Raw genomic sequence first — 25,736 nt, 5'->3', positions numbered from 1 at the left:
AAAGCCTCAGCATTAAAATCCATGTCCCAAGCACACAATTATGATGCTCTCACTATAATATTATGTAGCCTATATGACAGATTTGCACTGAACTGTATTTTCCAATCATATTTCAATCAATTCAACTCATCAAGTTGATCAGTGTCTCAGCTGAAGGAAATACATTATTTATCAGCCAAACTTTCTTATCAGGCCGATACTGTTATAGTGGCTGATATAAATCGTGCATCTGCAAATCACAAATACAAGCACTGTGTCCCAGTGGAGCTTTACTGGCATCTCATGGGGAACATTTGGTACTGCACCCAAACTAAATCTTACTGAAAGCTCGTGCATTGACAAAAAAAAGCACTGGATGCATTTGAGAACAGTGTAAAAACTGATCTTATGAGTGTTGACGGCTGGAAATCAGACCTTTAACATTTGCACTATCAATAATCAAACACTCATTTCAATAAAGCGTTTGTTTTGCTCAACAGCTTCACATAAAGGCAGTTCTCAAACCCACAAAGCACTGAATGAAGAGACTAAAGAAAGACACGGATACTGTCACGCATTTATTCTGGAGCAGGAATATAAAAAGAACAGCAGATTGGAGGATGCAGAACAAAAACAGGCTGATTTTGGCGTGTCAGAGAAGACGTCTCAGTCTTTCCTGAGTGGCACGATCTCTTCTCGAATGCCTTCCTTGGTGATGATGCAGATCTTGAGGGCATCTCCTGTGTAGACGTCCCTCTCAGCGGCCGAGATGAAGACGTCCTTCACCAGCTGCACGGCCTTCTCCTGGCTCAGGGGAAGCTGCTCCACGTTCTCCATGTTCTTGAATCCGATCTGAGCACAACAGAAACTCGGTTAAGCCTTCAGGAAGGAACGCTTTGGGAAGAAAACGCCCTTCGATTGAGCTCCATGAGGGACACACACTACTTTCATTTTATCTACTAAAAAGGGGGAAATGTAGCCTGGCGTGGCCATACTCAATTCTAGTCAGAATATGAGTCTGGTACCGCTCCATTGAGCTTTGATTATGGGGCGTGTTTCAACCGAGCCAGGAAAGACCTCAATTGGATAGACCCACAACCAATCAGAGCAACGGAGCGACGCGTAACGTTAGTTGTCAAATGTCAACAGAACTCAACTGCACTGTGTTACCAAGTCCGTGTTTTTCTCCATGTCCGCGGGTTGAAGCGACCCCATTATGTGATTATATAAACCCAGGAATGCGAATTTTAGCAGGCAACCTTGCCAAAATAACATATTTTGCCAACCAAACGGCATTTTTTCCGGAGAACCCCCCGGAAAGTTATTGTTTTGGGCTATCGTTTTGAGTAGCAATTGTGCGCGACATTGCAAAAACACTTGGAAACCCTGTCTGCACGCACGCTGGATTAAGTAACGTTACAAGAAAAAGATGAGTGTAAACGATCTTTGCCAGTAATAAAATAATTTAAGGATACACAGAGTACTTACCAACACGATCATCGTTTCTGAGAGAAATAGTAAAGGTGAATGCATATACGAACAAGTTCTCCGTTTAGGATAAGAGCAAATTCAACCCAAGAGCCTTCGATGACGTGGATGATTACGTTACTGTTGATCATCTGTCCATCATCGTCTAAAGCCCGCCCTGACAATTTCATTGGTCCGAACAGTTTCTGTTCGGGCATAATTCCTCCTCTATGGAGCGAGTCCAGACCGAATTGCCCAAGCAAAATTTTTTGTGGGCGGGGCTAAATTCGGCTGGCATCCAGGCTAGGGGAAATGTGTCAAGGATACAAATCAAATCAAATATTGTTAACATTAATGATAATGTTTTTCTTGTATTTAGCCCTCGGGTATTCCTCACTAATTACTCACACTCACTCATTGATGGTCAAATGTGTCCAATACACCTTAACTATTTTTCAATTTAATAAATGTTCTATATTTTAGTTCAATAATATTTATTGAATATTTTGAGGAGATCTTTTGGTACTAAATACTATTTGTGCAATAATTATTGTCAATTAATGACCACTTAAAATATTTTTTTCTTCTAATATTTTTCTTCTAACTTATTTACATTACAATTAGTGCAGTTATTAAGGTTAAAATAGAGAATTCCAATTCAAAAAGGCAAATTAGAGTCTTTTTGTGGCTAGAAAAATAATAATTTTCATTTGTAATGCCATTACCCAGCAGATGCCTGTATTAATAATTATAATAAATATACATGTATCTAGTCTAGTTGCTCAAAAAAGTACTGCTTACTTATTTTTAGGTTTTGCATTTTAATAAATATTTAGATATGAACAAATACTAGATTTCTTTAAATGTGAAATTTTAAAACGTTAATAACTTACATCCTAATATTTTTAATGATACTTATAAAAGCACACACAAGTGAATATTAATGAATTCGAGCACATATAATTAAACCCAAGAAACGTTTAAAATAGTTCTAAGGCAAACTTATTTTTCATTATGTACAGTAGGCTATATACATATGAATACTGAATCAAGATCGAAATCAATATTTGTGTCAATCACACCCCCCAAAAAATCTCACTCCAACCTGAACTTAAAAGTTGGAAACCCTGATATTGCATGACAATTAATAATTAAAATAATTTATTCATTTTAGGATTTTAAAGTGTCTTTGAGATCTTTGATTGAAATGTTATAAATCACTCATGTGCCTTAAACTGCACTTCATTATTCTGTGATTCAATCCTGCATTTAATCATCAATTCTTCTCAATTCGTCTCTTTCTAACAAGAAAGGAGTAAAGCTGCCCATCAGTGTAAAGCTGCTCTGAATTCAATCTGAATTGAGTCTGAATCGTTTAAAGCGCTTTATAAATAAAGCTGACTTGGCTTGACTTTTAAAACAAAGCAAATGTTCCCGGTCTTCAGCCTCTCGTGTTCGTCTCAGACGTGGACCGGCTCTGAGCTCTGCTGTGGCGGCTTGACTTCCTGTCAGGATGATATCCATCCAATCCTACGTTTAATCCAGTGTGTTTTCTGTAGACTGGATGGTGTGTGTCAAAGCCTGGGGAAGAAAAGCAAAAGCATTCACACACTGCCAGTCCATCACATCTCAGTCTTTAGGGCTGGACTGGAGCAGAACTGAACTCTGTTTGCATCATTTCCTGTTTATTCCCGTGAAGCTGCTTTGAAACAATCTGGATTGTATAAATGAAGATGACTTGACTATAACAAGAACATTACAGTGAACACATTTGAAAATCTCCCTCCAGAATTGCAGATCAATGATAATAATGCTACTCTGTCTGTCACTTCCTCACACCTGAAATCACCGATCGAGTGAATCTGCTGAACTTCTCCATCATATCTAATCCACTCATGCTCTAACATCTGCTCTACTGTCGGCCGGCTAGTCGGATCCCGGGCTAGGCACTGGCTAATTAGATCTCTGCATTCTGGACACATTTCATTGAGGAGAGGCTGGTTAGTCATGACCATGTGACACGAATGTTGGCATCTATGAGAACAGCATCTGAAACATGACTGATATAAGGTCAAGTGTTCTTTATCTTCCTTTAAAGGTGAAGTATGTCATTTTGCGCCCATCTCAAACATCACAAACGCAGCTCTTACGGGTTCTTCATATCATATCTCATATCAGGAACACATTTAGCTGAGTTACATTTCTCTTCATGAACGTGTCTTTCTGAATGAGTGCATGATGCTGTATTGTACTGAAGCACCTCTGTGGTGTGTTTGTAGCATCGCAATGAAAATCTGTTCGCTTTGACGTGTTCATCACGTGTTTAATGTGCTTTCACTTCAGTGACTAAAGGCCCTCTCACACACCCGACGCAATGTGACGCCAGGCCCGACGCAAGTGTGTTTTACTAGTTTCAGCCGGACGCAAGTTCTCATGTTCACGTCCAGCGTCTCGTTGTTTAAATATCAAATGCACTGGCGCTTCTGTTCACCCATGAGCATCTGGTCTGAACACCAGCTGTGATCTGCGACTGACCATTGACCAACACAAACCTGCTCTAAAGTCAATAGTGCAGTATCTTTTGTGCTATTTAAAGGGTGTGTTAGTAAAACGAGCCTATAGGCGGTGCACAACGCGCTTATTACACACACAGGGCAGCAGCAGCACACACACATTTAAATATGAAAAATAAAAGGATTCCTCTCTGGAGAAGCGTTCAGTCTTTCCGCTCACATGTAAATAGCGAATCCTCCATGGTGCGAGCGCAACTGGCTTTTAAAGGGAAAGGGAGATGAGACTCTGATTGGTTTATTGCACGTTACGCCCAAAACACACCCATGACTCATTAAGAGACGAGGGACGACCCTTTTGGATCATGTGTCTGGCACATCGACCGTTATTTTCCGTCGTTAAACTAGCAAAAGTGGATTCAGACACGGCCTAAGTGCACCTACGCCGTGAGCTTGAGACCATGAGCTCAGATCGGTAAAATAAGGCCCTAAATCAGATTTTTTTCCCATGTTCCCACTGTGGCTAAACACCCTCAGGCTCCGCCTATTGCAGTAGCCACGCCCCCAAACACATGCTATAGGTTGAGCTGTTAAAACGCGTTAAACTACAATAATAGTACATTCTTCACCTTTAACTGTTTCTCTACAGAGCCTTTGCTTTGTGTGTGTGTTTATCAGTGTTATCAATATTATTCACTCACCTTTGGATAAGTATGAGTTCTGAAATGTCACTTTAGCTTGTTTGATTTCTGTTGTAGTGGGAAAAGGAGGACAGGCGTTCATCAGCTCATACAGCAACACCCCCAGAGCCCAGACATTCGCTGGGATGGCGTGGAATAGAGGATCAGTGAAGACTTCTGGTGGAGTGTAATCCATTACTCCTGTAAGCAAGACATTTGAGCATCAATGAGCAATTTATCAAAGCGTCAAATAATCAGTGAGTCACTACATCCACACACTCCAGAAATGCTCACCGATGTATTCTTCGCCTTTATAGCCATCGCTGCTAAGCAGGCGACCGGAGCCGAAGTCGATCAGTTTGAGCTCTAGTGTCTTGGTCTTCAACAGGAAATTGTCTGCATGAACGTCGTTGTGAAAAACGTCTCTCTCGATGCAGTGTTGCACCGCCAGCACCGCCTGCCTCATGATGACCCGAGCTGTGCTTTCGTCCAGGGGAGGATTGCAATTGATGTAGTCCAGCAAACTTGTGCAGGGGTCAGGGAACTCCATTACCAGTGTGAATTTACGAGGGTGGTCAAACCAGTCATAGAGTTGAATAGCGTAGGGGCTTATGGGTCCTTGCCTCATCTTTAACAGCAGCGCCACTTCTGTGATTAGAGGTTTGGGATGCTCAGGCTGGAGAAAAGGAGTGGACAGAAGGTTAGCTGGCTCAAAATCTGAAGAAAACGTGATTATAGATCTGATCAACAGAGCCTTTCATTTGCACATAATGCGTCCTACAGGTGTTTTGACTACAGTAATCAGCACAACACACACACACACACACACATTCAGCTTTTGACCAACTCACAATAGCAATATAGTGATCGTTGTCATTCTTGCGCATCCGCTTAATTGCAACCTGTAAAAAAAAAAAACAGTATTCAATAACAGTGACAGTATTTAAGCGTCTGACCTTACGAATAACATTTATGATTTGAGCATCTAAACAAGGGGTCTCCAAACTCGGTCCTGCAGAGTTTAGCTCCAACCCTAAATAAACACACCTGAACCAGCCTATCAGTGTCTAACTAGGGCCTAGTGAGACACTGATTGGCTGGTTCAGGTGTTTAATTAGGGTTGGAGCTAAACTCTGCACGAGTTTGGAGACCCTGATCTAAACCATCTGTATTAAACATGTTCTGATGCACACAAGAGCAAAATGTTCAGCTTTACCTTTTTGCCATCAAATTTCCTGGTTCCCTCGTAAACTCTGCCGAATCCTCCGTGCCCGATCATCTCTCCCGCGTCATAGAGAGTCTCAAAGACTGAAAAATATGAGAATATATACAGTATAAGTTTATTAGATCCTTTGTTTTATATTAAAAATATCAGTGCTGGTCGTGTCGAGAAAATAATATTAATATTCTCTGAAAACAAGCCTTAAAATCACACGCAGATGATTAAAACAAGAGAGACCGACATTAGAAAACTGGACAGATGTGACCATAGAGATTTATGTGATGGAAAAGAGCTCCTTGTTGTGTGTTAATTTAAAGAAGGATGTGATTCTGGGGGAAAATGGAGGAAATGTGTCAGAAAGAAGGTCTGATTTTGCTGCTATACATAGAGGAAGATTAATACAGATTTTAAAAAAAGTATAATTTTAGGGCTTGGGGTCATTTTGATTAGTTTGATCGGTGAGGTAAGAGGTAAGATATCTTTAGTGGAGCACAAGATGATAAAACAGACCTTCATCATTGGCCGTGACGGCGGAGTGATCTGGATCAGGTGATGCTGGCTCAGGATCAGGATCAGGCTCTGGCTCCAGATCGGCTGGAGGAACAAACGGCTCCACCACATCCACAGCCCCACTGAGACAACAGCAGAGGAAGGGAAACTTCACAGCCTTCCACAGCATCTTCATGAGGGAACGGAAGCCGTTCCTCTTCTCACGTTCGCTAGGTTTTTCTGAAACAAACACAATTATTAGAAACATCTCTCATCTCAAATTTGATATAGCTCACATTTTACTGTTCGATTCTTATCTGTAATATTACAAATCCAAAGTAATGCAAATATCCCCCAGATATCCGCCTGACGGCAGCCCTGCTTGTTTACGCCACAGAATCAAAAATACCAAAGATAACTGGGACCTTTTCTCCTCACAATTGGACTTTATAACTCGCAATTTTGATAAAATGTGTGTAGAGTTTTGAGAAATGGAGCAATAGTTTCAGAAATTGTAAGCAATTAAAAAAACTAAGTAATAATAGTCCTTTTATTTCACAATAACGATATAGTTGTTATTATTTTACTTCAAACATTTCCAGACCTTATTTGTCCAATTCTGGCAAAGGCAAAGGTCATATGGGCTATATCTTAAAATATATTTAACATTAAATATAATATTTTTAATAACATAGTAATGTCATATTAAAGTCATAACCGACAGTGTTGACATGAATGGCCACAACAGCCATTTTGACACCATTTCGTGTGTATTTGAGCATTCAATCGCAATAAGTGGTGAAATAGAGCAGGTTTGAGAAGAATATGAGATATACTTTCTTTTAAAAACACATCTTAAATAATAAATAAGTGCAATAGTGTTAAAATCCTTGTACCGATACTGAAATATCTGAAACACACTCATTTTCTGCTGAATAAACACACAATATCAGCATCTCTTTCTCTCTCTCATCTCACTCACTCGTTTCATTTGATCCGGATGAATATTGAGCATAATTTTACTCATTCCCGCAGATTTTAAGCTTAAACACCCAAAGTGTGCACATAAAGCTGCCTCAGAACTAAAGTGAGCTCTTTTTCTCTGCTATTGTGCTTAAACAGTCAAACACACACACACACACACACACACACACACACACACACACACACACACACAAACACACACACACACACACACACACACACACACACACACACACACACACACACACACACACACACACACACACACACACACACACACACACACACACACACACACAATAATGTCAGTCTTGATGAGTATTCATGTAAACACAGTCAGTTCTGAAGAGTTGAGAAAGAAAACGCGTGTGTAACAGTGTTATGGGTCCGTGTGCGGCAGCTCTTAAAGTCACAGCAGCCTAATATAGCTATAGAGATAATATTTAACAAATATCTGGCAGTTTTTACCCATGGTATCAATGTCAAAATAGTGGCTAGTGAACATGCTGAGTAACTTTGGGAAACCACAGACACTTGGTCTCAACATCCTATATATTTCTATATCCTATATTCATCCTATATTCCTATATGTCTTACCTGTTGAGCTGTTGTCCGCAGGTGAAGCCTCAAGGACAGGTTTCCTCAGGACAGGTTTAGTCTCCCTCAGGACAGGTTTAGCCTCGGCTGGCTCGATGGGAACTTGTCCTGGCACTGGAGGGCACATCCACTCTTGGAGGCTGTCGGATCTGGACAATCTCCTGGTTCTGCTGTCCTGTTCACACCGGCTCTCCGATCTATCCGAGCCGCTCGACCTCCTCTCCACGATGTACGTTCCTCCGCTGCAGAGGCTCAGCTCTTCACACTCATTCTCCTCCTCAGAGAGGGACATGATGCCCGGGGAAGAGTTCATCAATCTGGAGATTATCTGGACTTTCTACACACTGTATTATCTGCAGATTTGGACACCGTATGATCGCTGGACGTGGACGAAACTCGCTCTGTAACTCAGGAGATGTGCTCGTGTTGGCCATAAACGCTCGGAGATTCTGTGAGTGCGCGCGGATGGAACGCGGGGATTATGACATCATAGTGCAGAACGCCCAAGTCTCCGAAGCGCATTATTTAAAACAGCAGAAACTGGAGAATTTGTGCCTAATCGATTTAATGCATCTATTTTACACTGGGTACACAATTAAACTCAGGACCTTAATTACAAAAATGTCCCCATTAAAACTGCAATTTTTAATCCATTTGGCTCTATAATATGCAGGAGCAGAAAACAGGAATAAAGTGAGTATTTGGTTTTACACTGTAAAAAAAAAACGGTTGTGAAAACTTAAAAGTTTAAGGCAACCAGCTGCAGAACATTTTTGAGTTTTCTCAACTTAGGGTGAATTAGTTGTACAAACTTTTTCATGTTAAATATTTGAATAAACTTTAAAAGCTGAATTTGTCATACAAAACATAAGTTGGATTTTTTACAGTGTAACTAAATTATAAAAATATTAGTGCGGTCAAATCGATTAATCACATCCAAAATAAAATGACGTGTGTACTGTGTATAATTATGTATATACACTCATTCCTGTATATAGTTAAGACATTTTGTATGTACTCTATATTTATTAAATATAAATATTTCATATAAAAAAAAATTTCCCCCTGAAATAGGTACATATACAGTATGTGTGTGAGTAAGTTTACACAGTAGCCTACACACACGTGTAAACAGGAACTTTTATTTTGGATGCGATTAATCAATTTGACAGCAATAACATTATTATTTTTTACCAGAGTTACTCAGGTTTGGCCTGTAAAATACTCGCTTTATTCCCGTTTTCTGCTCCTGCATATTATAGAGACAAATGGATAATGTAACAAATTGTGTGCATGTAATATTATTTGAAAGAGAAAAACTACTGTACTGCAAATTAGGGATGCACTGATATGAACATTAACCAATAATTGATCATTTTTATATTATTGGCCAATAAACCTAAATTCAAATAATTTTTTTGAGCGCCTGATTACAAAAACAAAAGCCTCAGCATTAAAATCCATGTCCCAAGCACACAATTATGATGCTCTCACTATAATATTATGTAGCCTATATGACAGATTTGCACTGAACTGTATTTTCCAATCATATTTCAATCAATTCAACTCATCAAGTTGATCAGTGTCTCAGCTGAAGGAAATAATACATTATTTATCAGCCAAACTTTCTTATCAGGCCGATACTGTTATAGTGGCTGATATAAATCGTGCATCTGCAAATCACAAATCCAAGCACTGTGTCCCAGTGGAGCTTTACTGGCATCTCATGGGGAACATTTGGTACTGCACCCAAACTAAATCTTACTGAAAGCTCGTGCATTGACAAAAAAAAAGCACTGGATGCATTTGAGAACAGTGTAAAAACTGATCTTATGAGTGTTGACGGCTGGAAATCAGACCTTTAACATTTGCACTATCAATAATCAAACAGTCATTTCAATAAAGCGTTTGTTTTGCTCAACAGCTTCACATAAAGGCAGTTCTCAAACCCACAAAACACTGAATGAAGAGACTAAAGAAAGACACGGATACTGTCACGCATTTATTCTGGAGCAGGAATATAAAAAGAACAGCAGATTGGAGGATGCAGAACAAAAACAGGCTGATTTTGGCGTGTCAGAGAAGACGTCTCAGTCTTTCCTGAGTGGCACGATCTCTTCTCGAATGCCTTCCTTGGTGATGATGCAGATCTTGAGGGCATCTCCTGTGTAGACGTCCCTCTCAGCGGCCGAGATGAAGACGTCCTTCACCAGCTGCACGGCCTTCTCCTGGCTCAGGGGAAGCTGCTCCACGTTCTCCATGTTCTTGAATCCGATCTGAGCACAACAGAAACTCGGTTAAGCCTTCAGGAAGGAACGCTTTGGGAAGAAAACGCCCTTCGATTGAGCTCCATGAGGGACACACACTACTTTCATTTTATCTACTAAAAAGGGGGAAATGTGTCCAGGATACAATCCTGTATTTTGCTCAATGAAAATGGAGCCGTTTTAAGACCATTACGACTGTTTGAATGGTGACATTTTCATGACAAATACGCATTTTACAAATATGGAGGGTTCTAAATTACGAACAATAACACACACAATTATGCCAAAATGCCAGTTTTGTTGAGTATCCTCATAAAAGCAGCCTTAAAAGAGTTAAACCACTGTAAAGAACAAAAGTAATTAGTCGGTAAATACGCACTGCTCTTGACTAAATAACTTTTATAGCTTTAATTAGGATTACTATATATAATTTATGCAGTGCAAACTAACTTTTCAATTTCTGTAGGCTATATTTCCTAGGTGGGAAGGACACAGGTAGCCTTCATATGAAATGTATTATGGGCTTATGTGAGGATTGTTTTTAAAATCCCAAATTAAAAGTTTTTTAAGCTTAATAAATGTTATTGTTAGTGTCAGAGTCATCAGTATATTAGTATCAGTGATACTGGCCTTCATTCATAAAAGATGCCATTGAACAAAAATTGTATGCATTGTACTTTATATGCGTTTTTCATGCCAACAATGTTAATAAAATGATCAAATGCATTCATTGGCACTCGTAATTTCTCTTATTTTCACCGGAAAAAATTTGGCTAGTGTAAAATTTTAATTGGCTGGTAATTTTATAAAGTTAATTTAGAACCTTGATGACATGATGTATAAATAAATATAATTGCAACACACAAAAAAGAAAATGTCAAAATGCTGAATAGTCCTGGAAACAATCTTCATTTTATTAAAAATAATTCATGATGAAGCTATATAATCCTATATTCAGACGAGTGAATGTGTTCTTCAAACCTCATTGTGCTTTTGCTTCTTGTTTATCATTTTTAATTTGGTCGTTTTAATATCTACTTTAAATTAGTAAGCAATCGGTTGATTTCAGGTTTAGAGTGTAAAGTTTGTAATTTAACTAAGCGGCAACCTCCCGCAGTTTCTCTTGAAGCCGATATGGCAGTGACTTAAACTGCAGTTCATGAACTGGCCACTAGAGACAGATCCAGAAGGAGCAGAATCTCATTGAGCTCATGTTAAAATGCCCAACTTTACAGCAGAAGAACACATGTTTACAGTCAGGGACAAACTGTGCTTTTGGTCTATACGGCTAATTTTGCCCTTCATGACGCCTGTGAGGGGGTGAATTTATTTTATAACTCATTGATTTACATTATATAAAGCCTATGTTCTGCATAATTAAGGCGTGGCCACTTTGAGTGACAGGTGTCATTTATCTGCTGTCTGTTAGTCATCACGTCACCTCAGCCCCGCCTCTTTACCCATTTTCTATATTCATATTTTTTATAGTCTATGAATTCAACCTTTTTGCTTATAATGTCCAGCATAGACTGCATAGATACATGCACTATCTTTGTTTTGATAGGCTTTATATTACACATTGTTTGGAGGACAGCACTGGGCAGGATGTGGAATAACATTGTTGGATTAAATAATGGAGTAGAATTAATTTTTAATAAAAAGAATTTATGTATAATAATGTTTAGATATTTCATCCGATTAATCGAGGAAAAAAACGACATCAGATTGATCGTTTATCAAAATAATCATTAGTTGCAGCCCTACATCTTTTGCAACACGGACGCTATTTTCCCAATTAATTCGCTACTACAGGAAGGGAGCTAAACGAATACAATAGTGCAGTAAACGCTAAGACTATTTGCACTAGAAACACTTTTTCAATTACACAACAATACAATATGATGAGAAATACCAGTTTGCATTGGCAGATCAAGCAGCATAATGAGCGAATGAGCGGAAGACTCTCATTCAAAGCCGGACCGTCTCACCTGGTTGTCCAGAAGAGGCTGCAGCATTGCACTCGCTGATCCACCCGCTTTGTAAGAGTCTCTCTGGTAGGAACCAACTGGATCGAAACTATAAACGGCACCTCGACCTGGAACGAGAAAACAGACGGGCTATTGAAAGACAATAATGTTCATTACAGTGAACGCTTTGCTTTTCATGCACTGGCCAATCATAACATGTAGTTTCAGACTAGTGGAAGGAAAACATCCAAAATACACTTTTAACCAGGGCTTAAAAACGGAAAAAAATATCAATCGGTTCACTCCGAGCAGAATCGATATTATAGCGTTTCCGTTTTTGCGTTCCTCAATAAACATTACTGGTCCGAAAACGGTTTGATTTGAAGAAATACTGGTTAATAACGTTATTTTAATTTAGCCTATACTTTAAACAAATTTTAATTTTTTTCAGAAGAGTGATAACATTCTTTGTAACATTAATTAACTTTTTTTCAACACGACTTGTTTTAAAAAATGTATGAATAAAGAATAAATAAACTGGATAACCATTAATACACCGTCAACTGCTAATTTCAAAGCAAACAATGCGCAACACTGCATCACATAATCAAATTCAGTCAGCTAATAAAGCTTGATCATTTAATGCAATATAACATACCATTTAATACGAAGCATCAGCCGTCTATATAGAAAACATTGACCTGTCCTGTATTGGCAATCTGAAAGACTATAGGACAAATGTTTGATAGATGCTATAGCCTGCTTGGATAGGCTTAAACGGAATCCATAAACTAACCTAAATCAGTCTATTTGAGCTTAAAGTCCGTACTGCTTATTTAAACGTACGTAAAGAATGTCCTCCAATACCTGCGCATTCATTGTAGACCTCAGTGGGGAAAGAAATGTACTTGAGGCATGTAAATGCGCGCTCACACTGACTTGCGTACCGGTAGATTCATAGACGATGGTGCGCGGGCATTTCACTCACGCTTGATCCGACAACGTCACATGCTGAACTACTCTATTCATGATTGGTCACTGCCAAATTAAAATATTAAAAGAACGATAAAATAACGTTATTAACCGGTTAATGGCCATTTCAAATTAACGTTTCTGTTCAGAACGATTCAAATTGATTTTGATTTCGTTTTTGTTCCTCTTAAAATTTTGTTCGTTTCAGTTTTCGTTTTCGTTCCTTGAACCGGTTCGGAGCCCTGCTTTTAACTGATACTTTAGTAACACTTTCTATATTCTGTATTTATAATGCATCATACGGGTATTCTTAATGCATTATAATGTATACATAATGCCTTATAAACAACCTTATAATAAGTTGTATCATCTGATAATCATAAGTTACAATACATTATAATACTTACCTATTTGTGGTTATAAGAGTACAATGCATTATAACACCAGATCAAGCCTGCATTTATAATGCATTACAATGATAGTTGAAAATAGTTTCAAACAAACCCAGCAGACCCACAGCGCATCTGATATGACATTCATAAAGTTGGCTTGACATTCGCAAATTTAGGGACCATCTCTAAAGTTACACACGACACTGGTATACACGTTTCTAACTTCAATAGCATTTGAAGAGAATGACTTAGTCATAAAACTGACTGTAAAGTGTGTCAGGTATGATGCACACCTTTTGGATTTTTGATATTTAATCAAATAAACTGTCAAATCATATGAAAATATGGAGGCATTATTTCACTAGGATACTGTTTGGGCTCTAACACAAAATATGCTAGATTTAAATGCGTCATAGCTGATAGAACACTGTAAATATATTCTCAAGCAATATTCTCATCAGAGATGATATTAGAGATTATATTTACACCAAATTATTCATATTTATTAGGGATGCACCGATGTATCGGCCGCCGATATTTATCGGCTGATTTTTGATCAATTTACAACCATTGGCATATCGGCTATACCATGAGAAAGGCCAATAATGGTCTATTAATGAACTGCGTGAAGGTACTGAGCTGTGTAATGTCTGCTGCATAATCCAAGAGTATATGAAGACTTCAGATGCCAAAGCCTCTAAATCCGTCTGACGTTTTTCTTTAAAATAAGCACTTTTGTCAGGCTTCTATGTATAGGTTTCTACCTAAGTCCCGGTACTTCTGAATGGGCTGAGGCTGGGATTTAGTGGGTTTGAAGTGAAAGTATTTTATGAATGTATACTATATGCGGAGAGCATTCACTCAGTATCGTTATCTCATTTTTGACCGAAGTGGCTTTTAGAGGCTTTTGCATCTGAACTCTTCATATGTAATATTCCTGCTGCGCTACTGTCTGTTTTAATGTTTATCAAACAACAAAAGACCAACAAACTAAAATAATACATCGCTCACTACTCTTGACTAAACTTTCATAAGGATTAATTTCCGCAATAAGGACAACGCAGACAGAATCCAGTCATAAAAACGAAATTTGCTGCATAATGCGGAATGGCACGGAATGTTTTGATGAATAAATAAAACGTTGTTCAGTCACTTAAATCAATCGCGATATATACTAGTGTCTGGGAATATTAAGCCCCAAAAGGACTGTTTAAATATGAATACTGCATGTTTCTCTGTCTCTGTGAATGAATGGAGACGCCCGGCTTCATTTAGCCTGACGTTACCTCTTTCTCTCTCTCACACACACACACACACACAGAAACTCGCTGTGTTCTTTAGCCTCTGCCACCTCAATATGAGACACGAATGCATCTCTTCATGACCATTTTACCTTTTATTCGACAAAATCTATCGTCATATCAAAACACACACACAGACGCACAGGAACTCGAAGCACATGGCAACCCGTCAAAATAAAAGTTCAGTTTAACAAAGTAATTGTGACAGGATTAATGTTGTACAGATGAGCTATGTCTCAATGTAATAATAATATATTAATTTAATTTATACAGTGAAGAATATGCAGTGTTATTTAACATTAAACCTACTTAAAAAGCACTGTTTATTTCATTTTTTCCGTTGTGTGTATATGTATGTATGTATGTATGTATGTATGTATGTATGTATGTATGTATGTATGTATGTATGTATGTATGTATGTATGTATGTATGTATGTATGTATGTATGTATATGTATATATATATATATATATATATATATATATATATATATTATTTATGTTGGCCGGGTGATTGTTAAAAGGATCCAGTGCATGTTCATTAGATATTATTTGATAATGCAGCAATAAACTAGCTAGTAGTCTATAAGTTAATAATGTTGTTTTTTGTTGTTGTTTTTTTTACTTTAAAAACACTATTTTAAAATGACAACATTTCAAATAAGAGGGCAAGTGACAAATATCGGTAAATAATTGTTTGTTAAAATCTGTATCGTATCGGCCCCAAAAAATCGTATCGGTCCATCCCTAATATTTATGCCTTACATGTTGCTATTGACGACGGTCATCATAAGGAAGGAAATCCCACAGAATCTAGTTTAAAAAAGTGCATAGAGCTGCTTGATTTATTTGTTGTTTGTTGATTTTCAAATATAAAACTTGATGAAATGTTTTCAGTGTGTGCATCTGTTCTTTTTGAACACTTTCCTCTCAGTGATAATATTGATAACCATGATAATTTGGGTCACTATAATCGTAATGTGAAATTTCCATACCGTTTCATCCCTAGTACATTTATTTAATAAACTCGAGCACAAGTTTTGGAGCTTTGGAGAAAGAAATCTGTACAAGCATCTTTGAGAAACTAGGACCCGGTTGCCAAACTCACCCTCCTCATCGAGTCCGCCGATGATGTTGTACACATAGTAAGGGAAGAAGCGCCTGCCGTACAGGATGGTCGACAGCATGGCTGCGATGGCTCCACTGGTCATGCTCTTGTTATTTGAATGCTTGTACATCTGTAAGGGACAGAAACACACCGCTCATACAACATTCAATCATTTCTGTGCCATACCGTTAGTGCTGACCGAACATGACCATTTTCCGTTCTAGGTTCTGTTGTCAAACGCACCTTCAGTCTCGCCTCGATGATTTTGGTTAGCGTCAAGCAATCGCCATGGAAACCACTGCAGCCAATCACTGTAGTGTCTGTCCTGTATGGGAATGAGCGAGAGATTCAGCCAGCTGATCTTTATCTTGATATTCTTCATACAGGTACAGTTCAATCAAAGCACTGAAGCCACATATCGTCACTGTCGGGGGGGAAACCTTAAATATTTCATCTTTTCTTACCATAAATCATTACTCTTCGCCATCCTTTATGTCTGTCTGTGGGTTTTGCAAATATTTAACCAGTGAAAAGTATTACGAAGAGCTTGTGACTTAACCTCGTTAATCCATTGGATCCTCAAACCTCATAACTCCGCCCACCTCTATTGTGAATGAAGTTGTGCAACACTTGAGGTTTGAGGATCCAGTATTGAGTGTCTCTGCTTGTGTGCAAGAGCAAATAAAGGACTGGTTGTTTGAATAAGTGTTTTCTTTACTCAGGAAAAATAACGTTTTTAAAACTACTAAAAAAGTAGAAGTACACAGAAAAACAACTCATTTACAGTAGAGTGAATGTAATTTGTTACTTTCCACTAGGGTTGGGTATCGTTTGGGTTTTTTACGATACCTGTGTGCCAAACCGATACTTTTAAAACGGTACCGGTGCCTAAACAGTGCCTGAACCGATACTTAAAGTAAAATAAAAAAAGAGGAAAATAACTGAAAAATAGATGAAAATAAATTCATCCTCGTCTCACGAAATACATGAAAGTGAGTGACCGCTGAACTGGGAGAAGAATAGAGTAAACTATAGAGTTACTACATAATGTGTATCTGATATGAATAAAACACATAGTCAAGTTCAAACTGAAAATTTGTTATTGCCGCTTCCATAGACATCAGTGTGTGATTTTTGCTAGTACTTATGAGCATTTAAATGACTGGAACCTAAAATAAACATGATGTGGTTGAAAACACTGAATGGTTTTGATGTGTGATGAGCGCTGAGCGTGTCTGTCTCTGGCTCAGCCCCAGCACGAAAGCACGTTTGAGTTTAAGTGGAACCGTAATGAGGCACTGAAATCTGCGTTCTGATTCGGTCCGGTTACATAGGTACTGGTGCCATATTGATTATCTTTAAAGCTACACTGTGTGATATTTTCCCCCATCTAGCGGTGAAAAGGTATATGACCATCCAGAGAATTTTTGTTTCTGTTCCTCTCAATTCCGATTTCGTTTTAACTCCTACGGTGGCCGATTTAGTCCAAAATTAACATGGCTTCCAGTTCAACCTCGTCCACATTCGACACAGTGCCATCAAGTGTTAAAACGCGAAAGGCGAAGCGTGAATTTACGGGTATGTCCCTCTTTGGCTAATGTACATTCAAGATGGAGGGGCAACATGGCGACCCGCATTCGAACCCCTCACCCGGATGTATTTTCAATGGCATATTATAAACTTACGAGAATACTTTATTACTTGAAAGAAGTAAATATACATTATGGAGCATACATTTTTGAAAGAACTAAGTGTTTTTAGCTAAGAATAAACAAAAAAAGTTACACAGTGTAGCTTTAAATAAATTACTGCATTGTATTTTACGGTGCAATAAAGTTAAAAATAATAACGACTATATATAATAAATTACATATACATATCAAAAAGTTTCATTTTATGTGAATGATTGATGTCATAACTCACAGTTTGTAGCATTTCGGGGAGTCTCTGCTGTGGATGCTGTATCCCTCGCTTAAACGTGTGTCTGAAGCCACGATAGCAAAGTCTTCACCAGCCACCGCCAGCACAGTCCTGAGGAGAGATACAGAAAACAGACTCTTTACAATCTATAGTGAGGGGGAAAACAAGACATACATATATGGGCTGTAAAACGATTAATCGCATCTAAAATAAAAGTTTGTCTACATAATGTGTGTACTGTGTATAATTATCGTGAATATATAAATCCATGCATATATTTAAGAAATATGTGCAAGTATATACTGTATAAATATATTTAAATAATTTATCCTATGTATAAATATAAATATTTTACATATATAAATTAGGGCTGTCAAAAGATTAATCGTGATTAATCGCATCCAAAATAAAAGTTTGTGTTTACATAATATATGTGTGTGTACTCTGTTAATTATTATTTATATATAAATACACACACATTCATGTATATGTTTTAGAAATATTTGCATGTATATACTGTATATACATTTATATAATCTATAATACATATAAATATAAATGTTTTATATATAAAAATAATTTTTTTCTTAACCCTTTAACTGTCACCGTCCCACAGGTGGGACGCCTGGTGCTCTTTTTTTGATCGCCTTTTTTTCATATCATATATTTAAGTAATTATCACAAATTAGGTATCATTTGAAAGCTTACAAACTCAAAATTCATCCTGTGAAAACCGTTTTGAAATCGGACATTGTGTTGCCATGGAAACGTTACTCTAAATTATTCTAGTGGGCTCCTCCCCTAGTGGGCGCTGTCATGTTTCATATTACAACAACTATTTTAACTACTTTATATTCAAAATCTTTTCCAATCTTGACAAAACGCATATTGTCGGAAAGGTCTGAGTCTCAAGGGTCCATATTTGGTGACTGTTTTGTGATGGAAGTAATATTTGGACAGAAATTTACAGGAAAATGCATCAAAACAACAATAAATGGAATTTGAATGACACCCGGTGGCTATTTTTGGTACAGCACCCTAAACAAAATCTCATGGGGACTTCAATTTTTGTGATATCAACTTCAAATTTGGAACACAAATTGGTTAGACATTTGGCTTTGATTTTATAGTAATTTTAGAGTAAATGCTTTTTTGTAAAATATATATTTTATATGAAATAAAAAATATTTAGTACAGTATTTTTCATTTACAGTAAATTTAAACTTCCATAACTATTTCATACTTTCATATTTTGAATTGCTTTCACTTCAGCAATAATCTGCAGAACGTCGTCTTTAAAAAGAGACCAAACTTTGGTCTATATTCCAAAGCATTCTCGAATTACAGCCCTTTAAGTTTGGATAGTGCATTTTCATGTGTATTCTCAAAAAGGGGGGTGACAGTTAAGAGGTTAAATATATACATGCTTGTGTGTGTATTTATATATAAATAATAATTAACAGAGTACACACACATATATTATGTAAACAACACAAACTTTTATTTTGGAGGCGATTAATCTTTTGACAGCCCTAATATAAATATAACTAATATTGCTTAAATATATATACACATGCATGTATGTATGCGTGTGTGTGTGTATATTTAGGGATGCACCGAATATTCGGCCACCGAAAATTTTCGGCCGAAAATGGCCCTTAAGTACATTTTCGGTTTTCGGCCGAAAGACTTTTATCACCGAAACAACACGGCCGAAATGTTGTGATGATGCAAACAAAAAACCGCGACCTGCACGTGCTTGTCTGAAGCAACATGTCCGCGGTGTGGACGTGTTTCAGTATATCTGAGAAACACCCCCGTCTGCTCCATGCACAAGCACTGACAGCGAGAGCTCATGTTCTCGATGAGAAGAGGACCAGACTTCACTGTGAAACCCAACGCAATCTTTAACAGTGGGCATGTTTTAAGCGCGGAACACACTTCAATCTGGCGGCGGCGTGCGCGTGTGTGAACGCGATCGATCATCTCTTCCTTAAGAATAAACATGAATGAACATCTAAGGTGTGTTGAGGATACATTACAACTTACTGTCATGTGTATATATGTGGTGTAATCGCTCAATCAGTGTTTCAACGGCGGAAAGACGTCAATATAACTGCTGTAAACTAAACAGTCATGTAGCATCACATTTACCTCAGGCACCTCAGTGTCCACAGCTGTTAGTTCACTAGAGAAATCAACTCTTTCACTAAATATATGCTCTATATTAGCCGTTATATTCATTATATTCTACTGAACCTGTTAATGATATCTTGATTATTTCATGTATGTTTAAATAAAATGACAGACACTGTGTATAAATGATTATATTTCAACAACGAATTGGATAAAAAACTATTTTATAATTAAATTTAGAAGTTATTGCAAAAACTGCCTTATGTGAAGTTTACATGTTTGTGTACTCTGTTATTTGAGTGTTGATTATTAAACCTAAAAATACATAGCAACTGAATTTAGGCTAATAGTTTGGGCTCTGTTGTTAACCTTTAATATAAATGTGCAAGTAAGGGCTCCCTATATAGTTTACAGTAGGGGTGTAACGGTACACAAAACTGACGGTTCGGTACGTACCTCGGTTTTGAAGTCACGGTTCGGTACGGATTCGGTACAGCAGTTTTACAAAATTGCTTTTTATTAATTTTTATTCAACAGTGGTTTAATGAAAAAAAATTGTGTCAGTCCTTAAATTAATTCAGTTATAACTAAAAGTTTCTTAAAGATAATGCTGTAAACTATATAGGAAGCCCTTACTTACATATTGCTATTAAAGATTAACAACAGAGCCCAAACTATTAGCCTAAATTCATTTGCTATGTATTTTTAGATATAATAATCAACACTCATAAGCTTCACATAAGGCAGTTTTTGCAATAACTTCTAAATCGAATTATAATTTTTTCTCCAATTTTTTGTTGAATTATAATCATTTAGTGGCTGTAATTTTAATGACAGGTTTATTTAAACATACATTAAATAAACAAGACATCACTAACAGGCTAAGTAGTATATAATGAATATATATAGGCTAATATAATGAATATATAGGCTAATATAGTGCATGTATTCAGTGAAAGAGTTAATCTCTCTAACGTTAGTGAGCTAACAGCTGTGGACACTGAATGACTTCTGAGGTAAACGTGATTCTACACGACATTGTTTACAAGCTGTTTTATTGTCTTTCCGCGGTTGAATCACCGATGGAGTGATTACACAACATATGATACGTTTCAGTAAGTTGTAATGTATCCTCAACAAGATATTAATTTATATTTATTCTCTTCCTGATCGCGACGCGTTCACTCGCGCAGCGCGCGCTGCCGCTTGAAGTTGAACTGATACGCGTCTATCAGTCACGTAACATTAAAGAGCATTAAAATGCATTTATCGTTTGAATTTCGTGATAAAATGGACTGAATAAAACTCTTGAATCTTGAATACTCAATATTAGGGCTGTAATCAACCAAAGAAAATCTTGGTCGACTGAAGTCCTGAAATTTTCGACTAAAAATCGACTAAAATAACGTTAGGAAAAAAAAAACTTAAATGAATAAGCTGCACACTGTGCGCAGTACTTGGTAGCCTTGTTGTCTCCCTAAATTAATTATAAATAAACATAAAAAACTAGTAGGCTATTTGCTGTAGGCTATATTAAATAGTTTTTGAGCTGATTATTTTGCACTGAAATGAGTCTGACACACGAGTCTGTCGGCTCTGACAGCGTCGCATCGCATGCACCTGCGCAATATCATAGACTATGACTTCCGAAAATATGGCACTATGTGTTGTCAACTAGATATCATCACAAGAACTTTTGAGGAATATGCAACATAATTTAGACAATTGTTTTTGTCATATGTATTATAATAACTGACAGACACTCATTTCAGCCGCTCTGTGCAGCTCAAACATATGAGACACGAATAGACTATTAACTTAAAGCTTTTACTCTTAAACACAAAAGGCACGTCCTCTTTAATAAAAAAGGAATATTTATTAAACAAGCCAGATCAAGAGCAGAAAAAACGCTATCACAATTAAATAAATAATATACAAGAAAACTAGCCTTCTTCAATCTGTCTCTCTCGCCAGCGGGTTGGGCTAATCCAAAATAAGTGAAACAATGGGGGTGTTCTGAAGGCAGACTGTTACCTGTGAAACAGGGGTGCTCTGAAAACACCCCCATTAGCAATTAGTGCTTTCCACCTGATGAAATGAACGCGGCGCGGCAAAACTAATGAAATTAACGTGGCTCGGCAAAACTGATGAAATGAACGCGGCAAAACTGACAGTACAGATCCACTTATAGCGCGGTGTTGTGACGCTTCCCCTCATGTGTATGTTGATGGGCGTTCCTCAAGTTTACCACTTTGGGTGTACGTTTGAGCCAGCGGGGAATGAAACACAAAGGACCAGTGAGAGACTTCTCTTCGCCAGTGGGTTGGGCTAATCCAAAAGAAGTGAAAACAATGGGGGTGTTCTGAAGGCAGACCGTTACCTGTGAAACAGGGGTGCTCTCAAAACACCCCCATTAGCAATTAGTGCTTTCCACCTGACGAAATGAACGCGGCGCGGCAAAACTGATTAAATGAACGCAGCAAAACTGATTAAATGAACGCAGCAAAACTGATTAAATGAACGCGGCAAAAAATCGACCAATCAGAATTTTGGTCGAGCCAGAACGTATCGACCAATAATCGACTAATCGACTGGGAGATTACAGCCCTACTCAATATGTTCGTGTGGGAACTCGGATTGAAGTGTGTTCCGCGCTTTAAACAAGCCGACTGTTAACTGTTAAAGATTGCATTCATAACCGTTCGGTACACGCGTGCACCGAACCGAGAGCCTTGTACCGAAACGGTTCAATACGAATACGTGTACCGTTACACCCCTAGTTTACAGCAATATATTCAATAAACTTTTAGTTATAATTTAATTCATTTAAGGACAGATACTTTTTTTTTTTCTTCAGTAAACCAATAAAAATAAATAAGCCATTTTGTAAAACTGCTGTACCGAACCGTCAGTTTTGTGTACCGCTACTACACCCCTATTCTACAGTTAACATATGGGCTATGGCAGTCTTTGTTTTGATACACTATTATGTTGAAGGCCTACAGAGAAAATAGTTGTATCTTTAAGCAGTTGCACTTGTTCTGAATGCACTTTCTTGCAGTAGTCCTACAGAGAAAAATTCTAAATGCACTTTGTTTTTATGAGAGAACATTTCATTTTAAAACCTTTCTGTAGGCCTGTACATTATTATTTAATGCACAAATGAGTGGGGTCAAGTTAAACATTTTAGTTTGAATTTTATTTTATACTGTGCATTGTTGCAATGTGCTAAATAAATATTGGCATAATTTGTAATTGATATATTCTTTGAAACTTTAATATTAATTTATGCAATTGCAATGCCTTGATTTTAGTAAAGTTAGTACACAGTCAGCCATAAATGCAATGGTACTAATAATTGGCATAATTTTTTTCGGTGTTTCGGTTTTCGGCCTTGGTTTCCTCTTTTTCGGTTTTGGCCAGGAATTTTCATTTCGGTGCATCCCTAATAATATATATATATATATATATATATATATATATATATATATATATATATATATATATATATATATATATATATATTAAAAATACTTATACACAGTACGCACACACATACATTATGTAAACACAAACTTTTATTTTGGATGCGATAAATTAGAATTAAACGATTTGGCAGGACTAATATATTTGAAAGAAGCCTCTTATGCTCATCACCAAGCTTGCATTTATTTGATCAAAAATACAGAAAATAAATAACCTTTAATATTACAATTTAAAATAATGGTTTTCTATTTGAACATACTTTAAATGATAATTTATTCCTGTGATCAAAGCTGAATTTACAGCATCATTACTCCAGTCTTCAGTGTCACATGATCCTTCAGAAATCATTCAAATATGAGGATTTATTTTTCAATGTTGGAAACAGTTGTGCCGATTAAAAAATTGTATAACCCGTGATCCTTTTTTCAGTATCCATTGATGAATAAAAAGTTCAAAAGAACAACATTTATTCAAAATGGAAATCTTTTCTAATATAAGTCTATCACTTTATATCAAATTAACACATCCTTGCTAAATAAAAGTATTAATTTATTTTTTAAAAAACCTGACTGACCCCAAACTTTTGAACGTTACTGTATATTGTTACAAAATATTTATATTTTAAATAAATGCTGTTCTTTTAACTTTTTATTTATTAAATAATCCTGAAAAAAGTATCACAGGTTATAAAAAAAACAACATTAATAATACATCATAATATGAGAGTGATTCCTGAAGGATCATGTGACACTGAAGACTGGAGTAATGATGCTGAAAATTCAGCTTAAAATCACAGAAATAAATTAGATTTTAAAGTATATTAAAATAGAAAACCATTATTTTAAATTGTAATAATATTTCACAATATTACAGTTTTTGTCCTGTATTTTTGATCCAATAAATTCAGGCTTGGTGAGATTAAAAGACTACTTTCAAAAACATTCAAAATAGTAATGTTTCCGAGCTTTGGTGTGTGTGTGTGTGTGTGTGTGTGTGTGTGTATGTGTGTGTGTGTGTGTCCAAAATAATAAAATCACCAATGAATGAATCTGCAGAAATCAGGCAGCAACATCAATACACCATGAATTATACATATGATATTATTAGAGCAGATATCATTTGTTTTGACTAATATTATTGACTTTGAGGGTGTAAATCGGTCTTTTATTGTCATTCATATGCTGCAGTTATGATAGTGAAAGTAAAAAAAGCACACCGTTCATACCAACTTATTATTTTACCCTTACGACTGAATTTAACTCCAGAATGCGAAGCTTATCATATGGAGAAACTTACAGAAAGCAGGAATCAGTAAATAGACTTTATACAGAGTTTCTGCGTGAAGTGAACTGTCATGATCGGCGCGTGAGGAAAATGAAGAGAAGTCCGAAAACCCTGCGCTTCTTACCCTCCGTTGAAGGCATAAGGAGAGAATTTGTGCTCCACCGGTCCCGAGTAGTGATATTCCTTCATCTTTCCATTACCACCATAAGCTTGAGAAGAAATCATGATGGAGCTCCCTCACCAAAACTCGCTGTATCACCGCAATATGGCCGCCGGAAGTTGACAGGTCCTTTGTTTCCTGTGCGCCTACGTCACAGGGTTGTAGTAGCTTACACCGCCGTCTGCTGGAAGTCTCGTTTATATGAGTTTCACCGTAAATTTGTCAATAATAACTGATAATAACCTCAATATATTGATTCGTAAAACAAGTGAAAAGGGATAGGGAAAGCTATATCTGGAGGGTTGATGTGAACCGGGTTATTATTAACTAACAAAGGACACATCTGCTATCAATATTCATCAAATAAAGAATTTTTGTTGCAACTATTGTAACTACTAGGGCTTTTATCAGTATTTTTAGAGAATTGCCAGTGAATAAAAAACGTGAAATGAATAGCTATCAGCTAATACGAGTTATACAATAAATACTAGGCTATAGGCTAGCCTAGCATACATTAAAAGCAAATTCTATAGCATATGAGATGTTTTGTTTCTCTAATAAAAAGGAAAATATTACAATAAAATTAAAAAAATTGCACCTAAATATAATTCTATCTTTATCACTCGCAAAAAGAAAGGTACAAAAGCTGTCACAGGGGTGGTATACTATCTACGTTTTAGGTAGGCTACTAATATGCACCCTTTAGGGGTAAACTAATAAGATACAAAGGCGTATTTTCCGAAATAAATGTATATGTTTGTTTTCAATACATGAATGTATCTTTAATTGTAATATTATTCTTGGTTAATTTTTAT

The 25,736-nt window shown here is 36.9% G+C and overlaps 2 protein-coding genes across 2 annotated transcripts; both read right to left on the bottom strand.

Moving 5' to 3' along the window:
• Positions 1–1,784: 1,784 nt before the first annotated feature.
• LOC307142572 (serine/threonine-protein kinase pim-2-like) lies at positions 1,785–8,220 on the bottom strand (the record flags this gene model as incomplete). Its single annotated transcript, XM_079843543.1, has 7 exons — positions 1,785–3,027; positions 4,658–4,837; positions 4,931–5,312; positions 5,488–5,538; positions 5,853–5,944; positions 6,369–6,587; positions 7,929–8,220. 7 exons carry the CDS (start codon positions 8,218–8,220, stop codon positions 2,888–2,890), a joined length of 1,356 nt encoding a protein of 451 aa, XP_079699669.1. The 3' UTR covers positions 1,785–2,887.
• Positions 8,221–9,917: 1,697 nt separating this feature from the next.
• Positions 9,918–25,035, bottom strand: psmb1 (proteasome 20S subunit beta 1). The gene is made up of 6 exons (XM_079842410.1): positions 24,886–25,035; positions 17,859–17,966; positions 16,179–16,260; positions 15,936–16,065; positions 12,184–12,290; positions 9,918–10,204 (listed from the first exon to the last, which is right to left on the bottom strand). The coding sequence occupies exons 1-6, from the start codon at positions 24,984–24,986 to the stop codon at positions 10,019–10,021; spliced, it is 714 nt and encodes a 237-aa protein (XP_079698536.1). The 5' UTR covers positions 24,987–25,035; the 3' UTR covers positions 9,918–10,018.
• Between the last annotated feature and the right edge of the window lie 701 nt (positions 25,036–25,736).

Source organism: Gobio gobio, assembly GCF_949357685.1.
Source record: "Gobio gobio genome assembly, chromosome: 18".
NCBI classification, from domain to species: Eukaryota; Metazoa; Chordata; class Actinopteri; order Cypriniformes; family Gobionidae; genus Gobio; species Gobio gobio.
Note: the sequence above shows the minus strand (reverse complement) of the source record. Positions and strands in the feature narration are given on the sequence as shown.

What these genes read in the sequence shown, in the direction of transcription:
- psmb1 (XM_079842410.1), bottom strand. Translation starts at nt 24,986, where the DNA reads ATGATTTCTTCTCAAGCTTATGGTGGTAATGGAAAGATGAAGGAATAT. An exon ending in CCTTATGCCTTCAACGGAGG is followed by an intron (nt 17,967 to 24,885) that starts GTAAGAAGCGCA and finishes ATCTCTCCTCAG; the next exon opens with GACTGTGCTGGCGGTGGCTG. An exon ending in AGCCTCTTCTGGACAACCAG is followed by an intron (nt 10,205 to 12,183) that starts GTGAGACGGTCC and finishes TGTTGTGCTCAG; the next exon opens with ATCGGATTCAAGAACATGGA.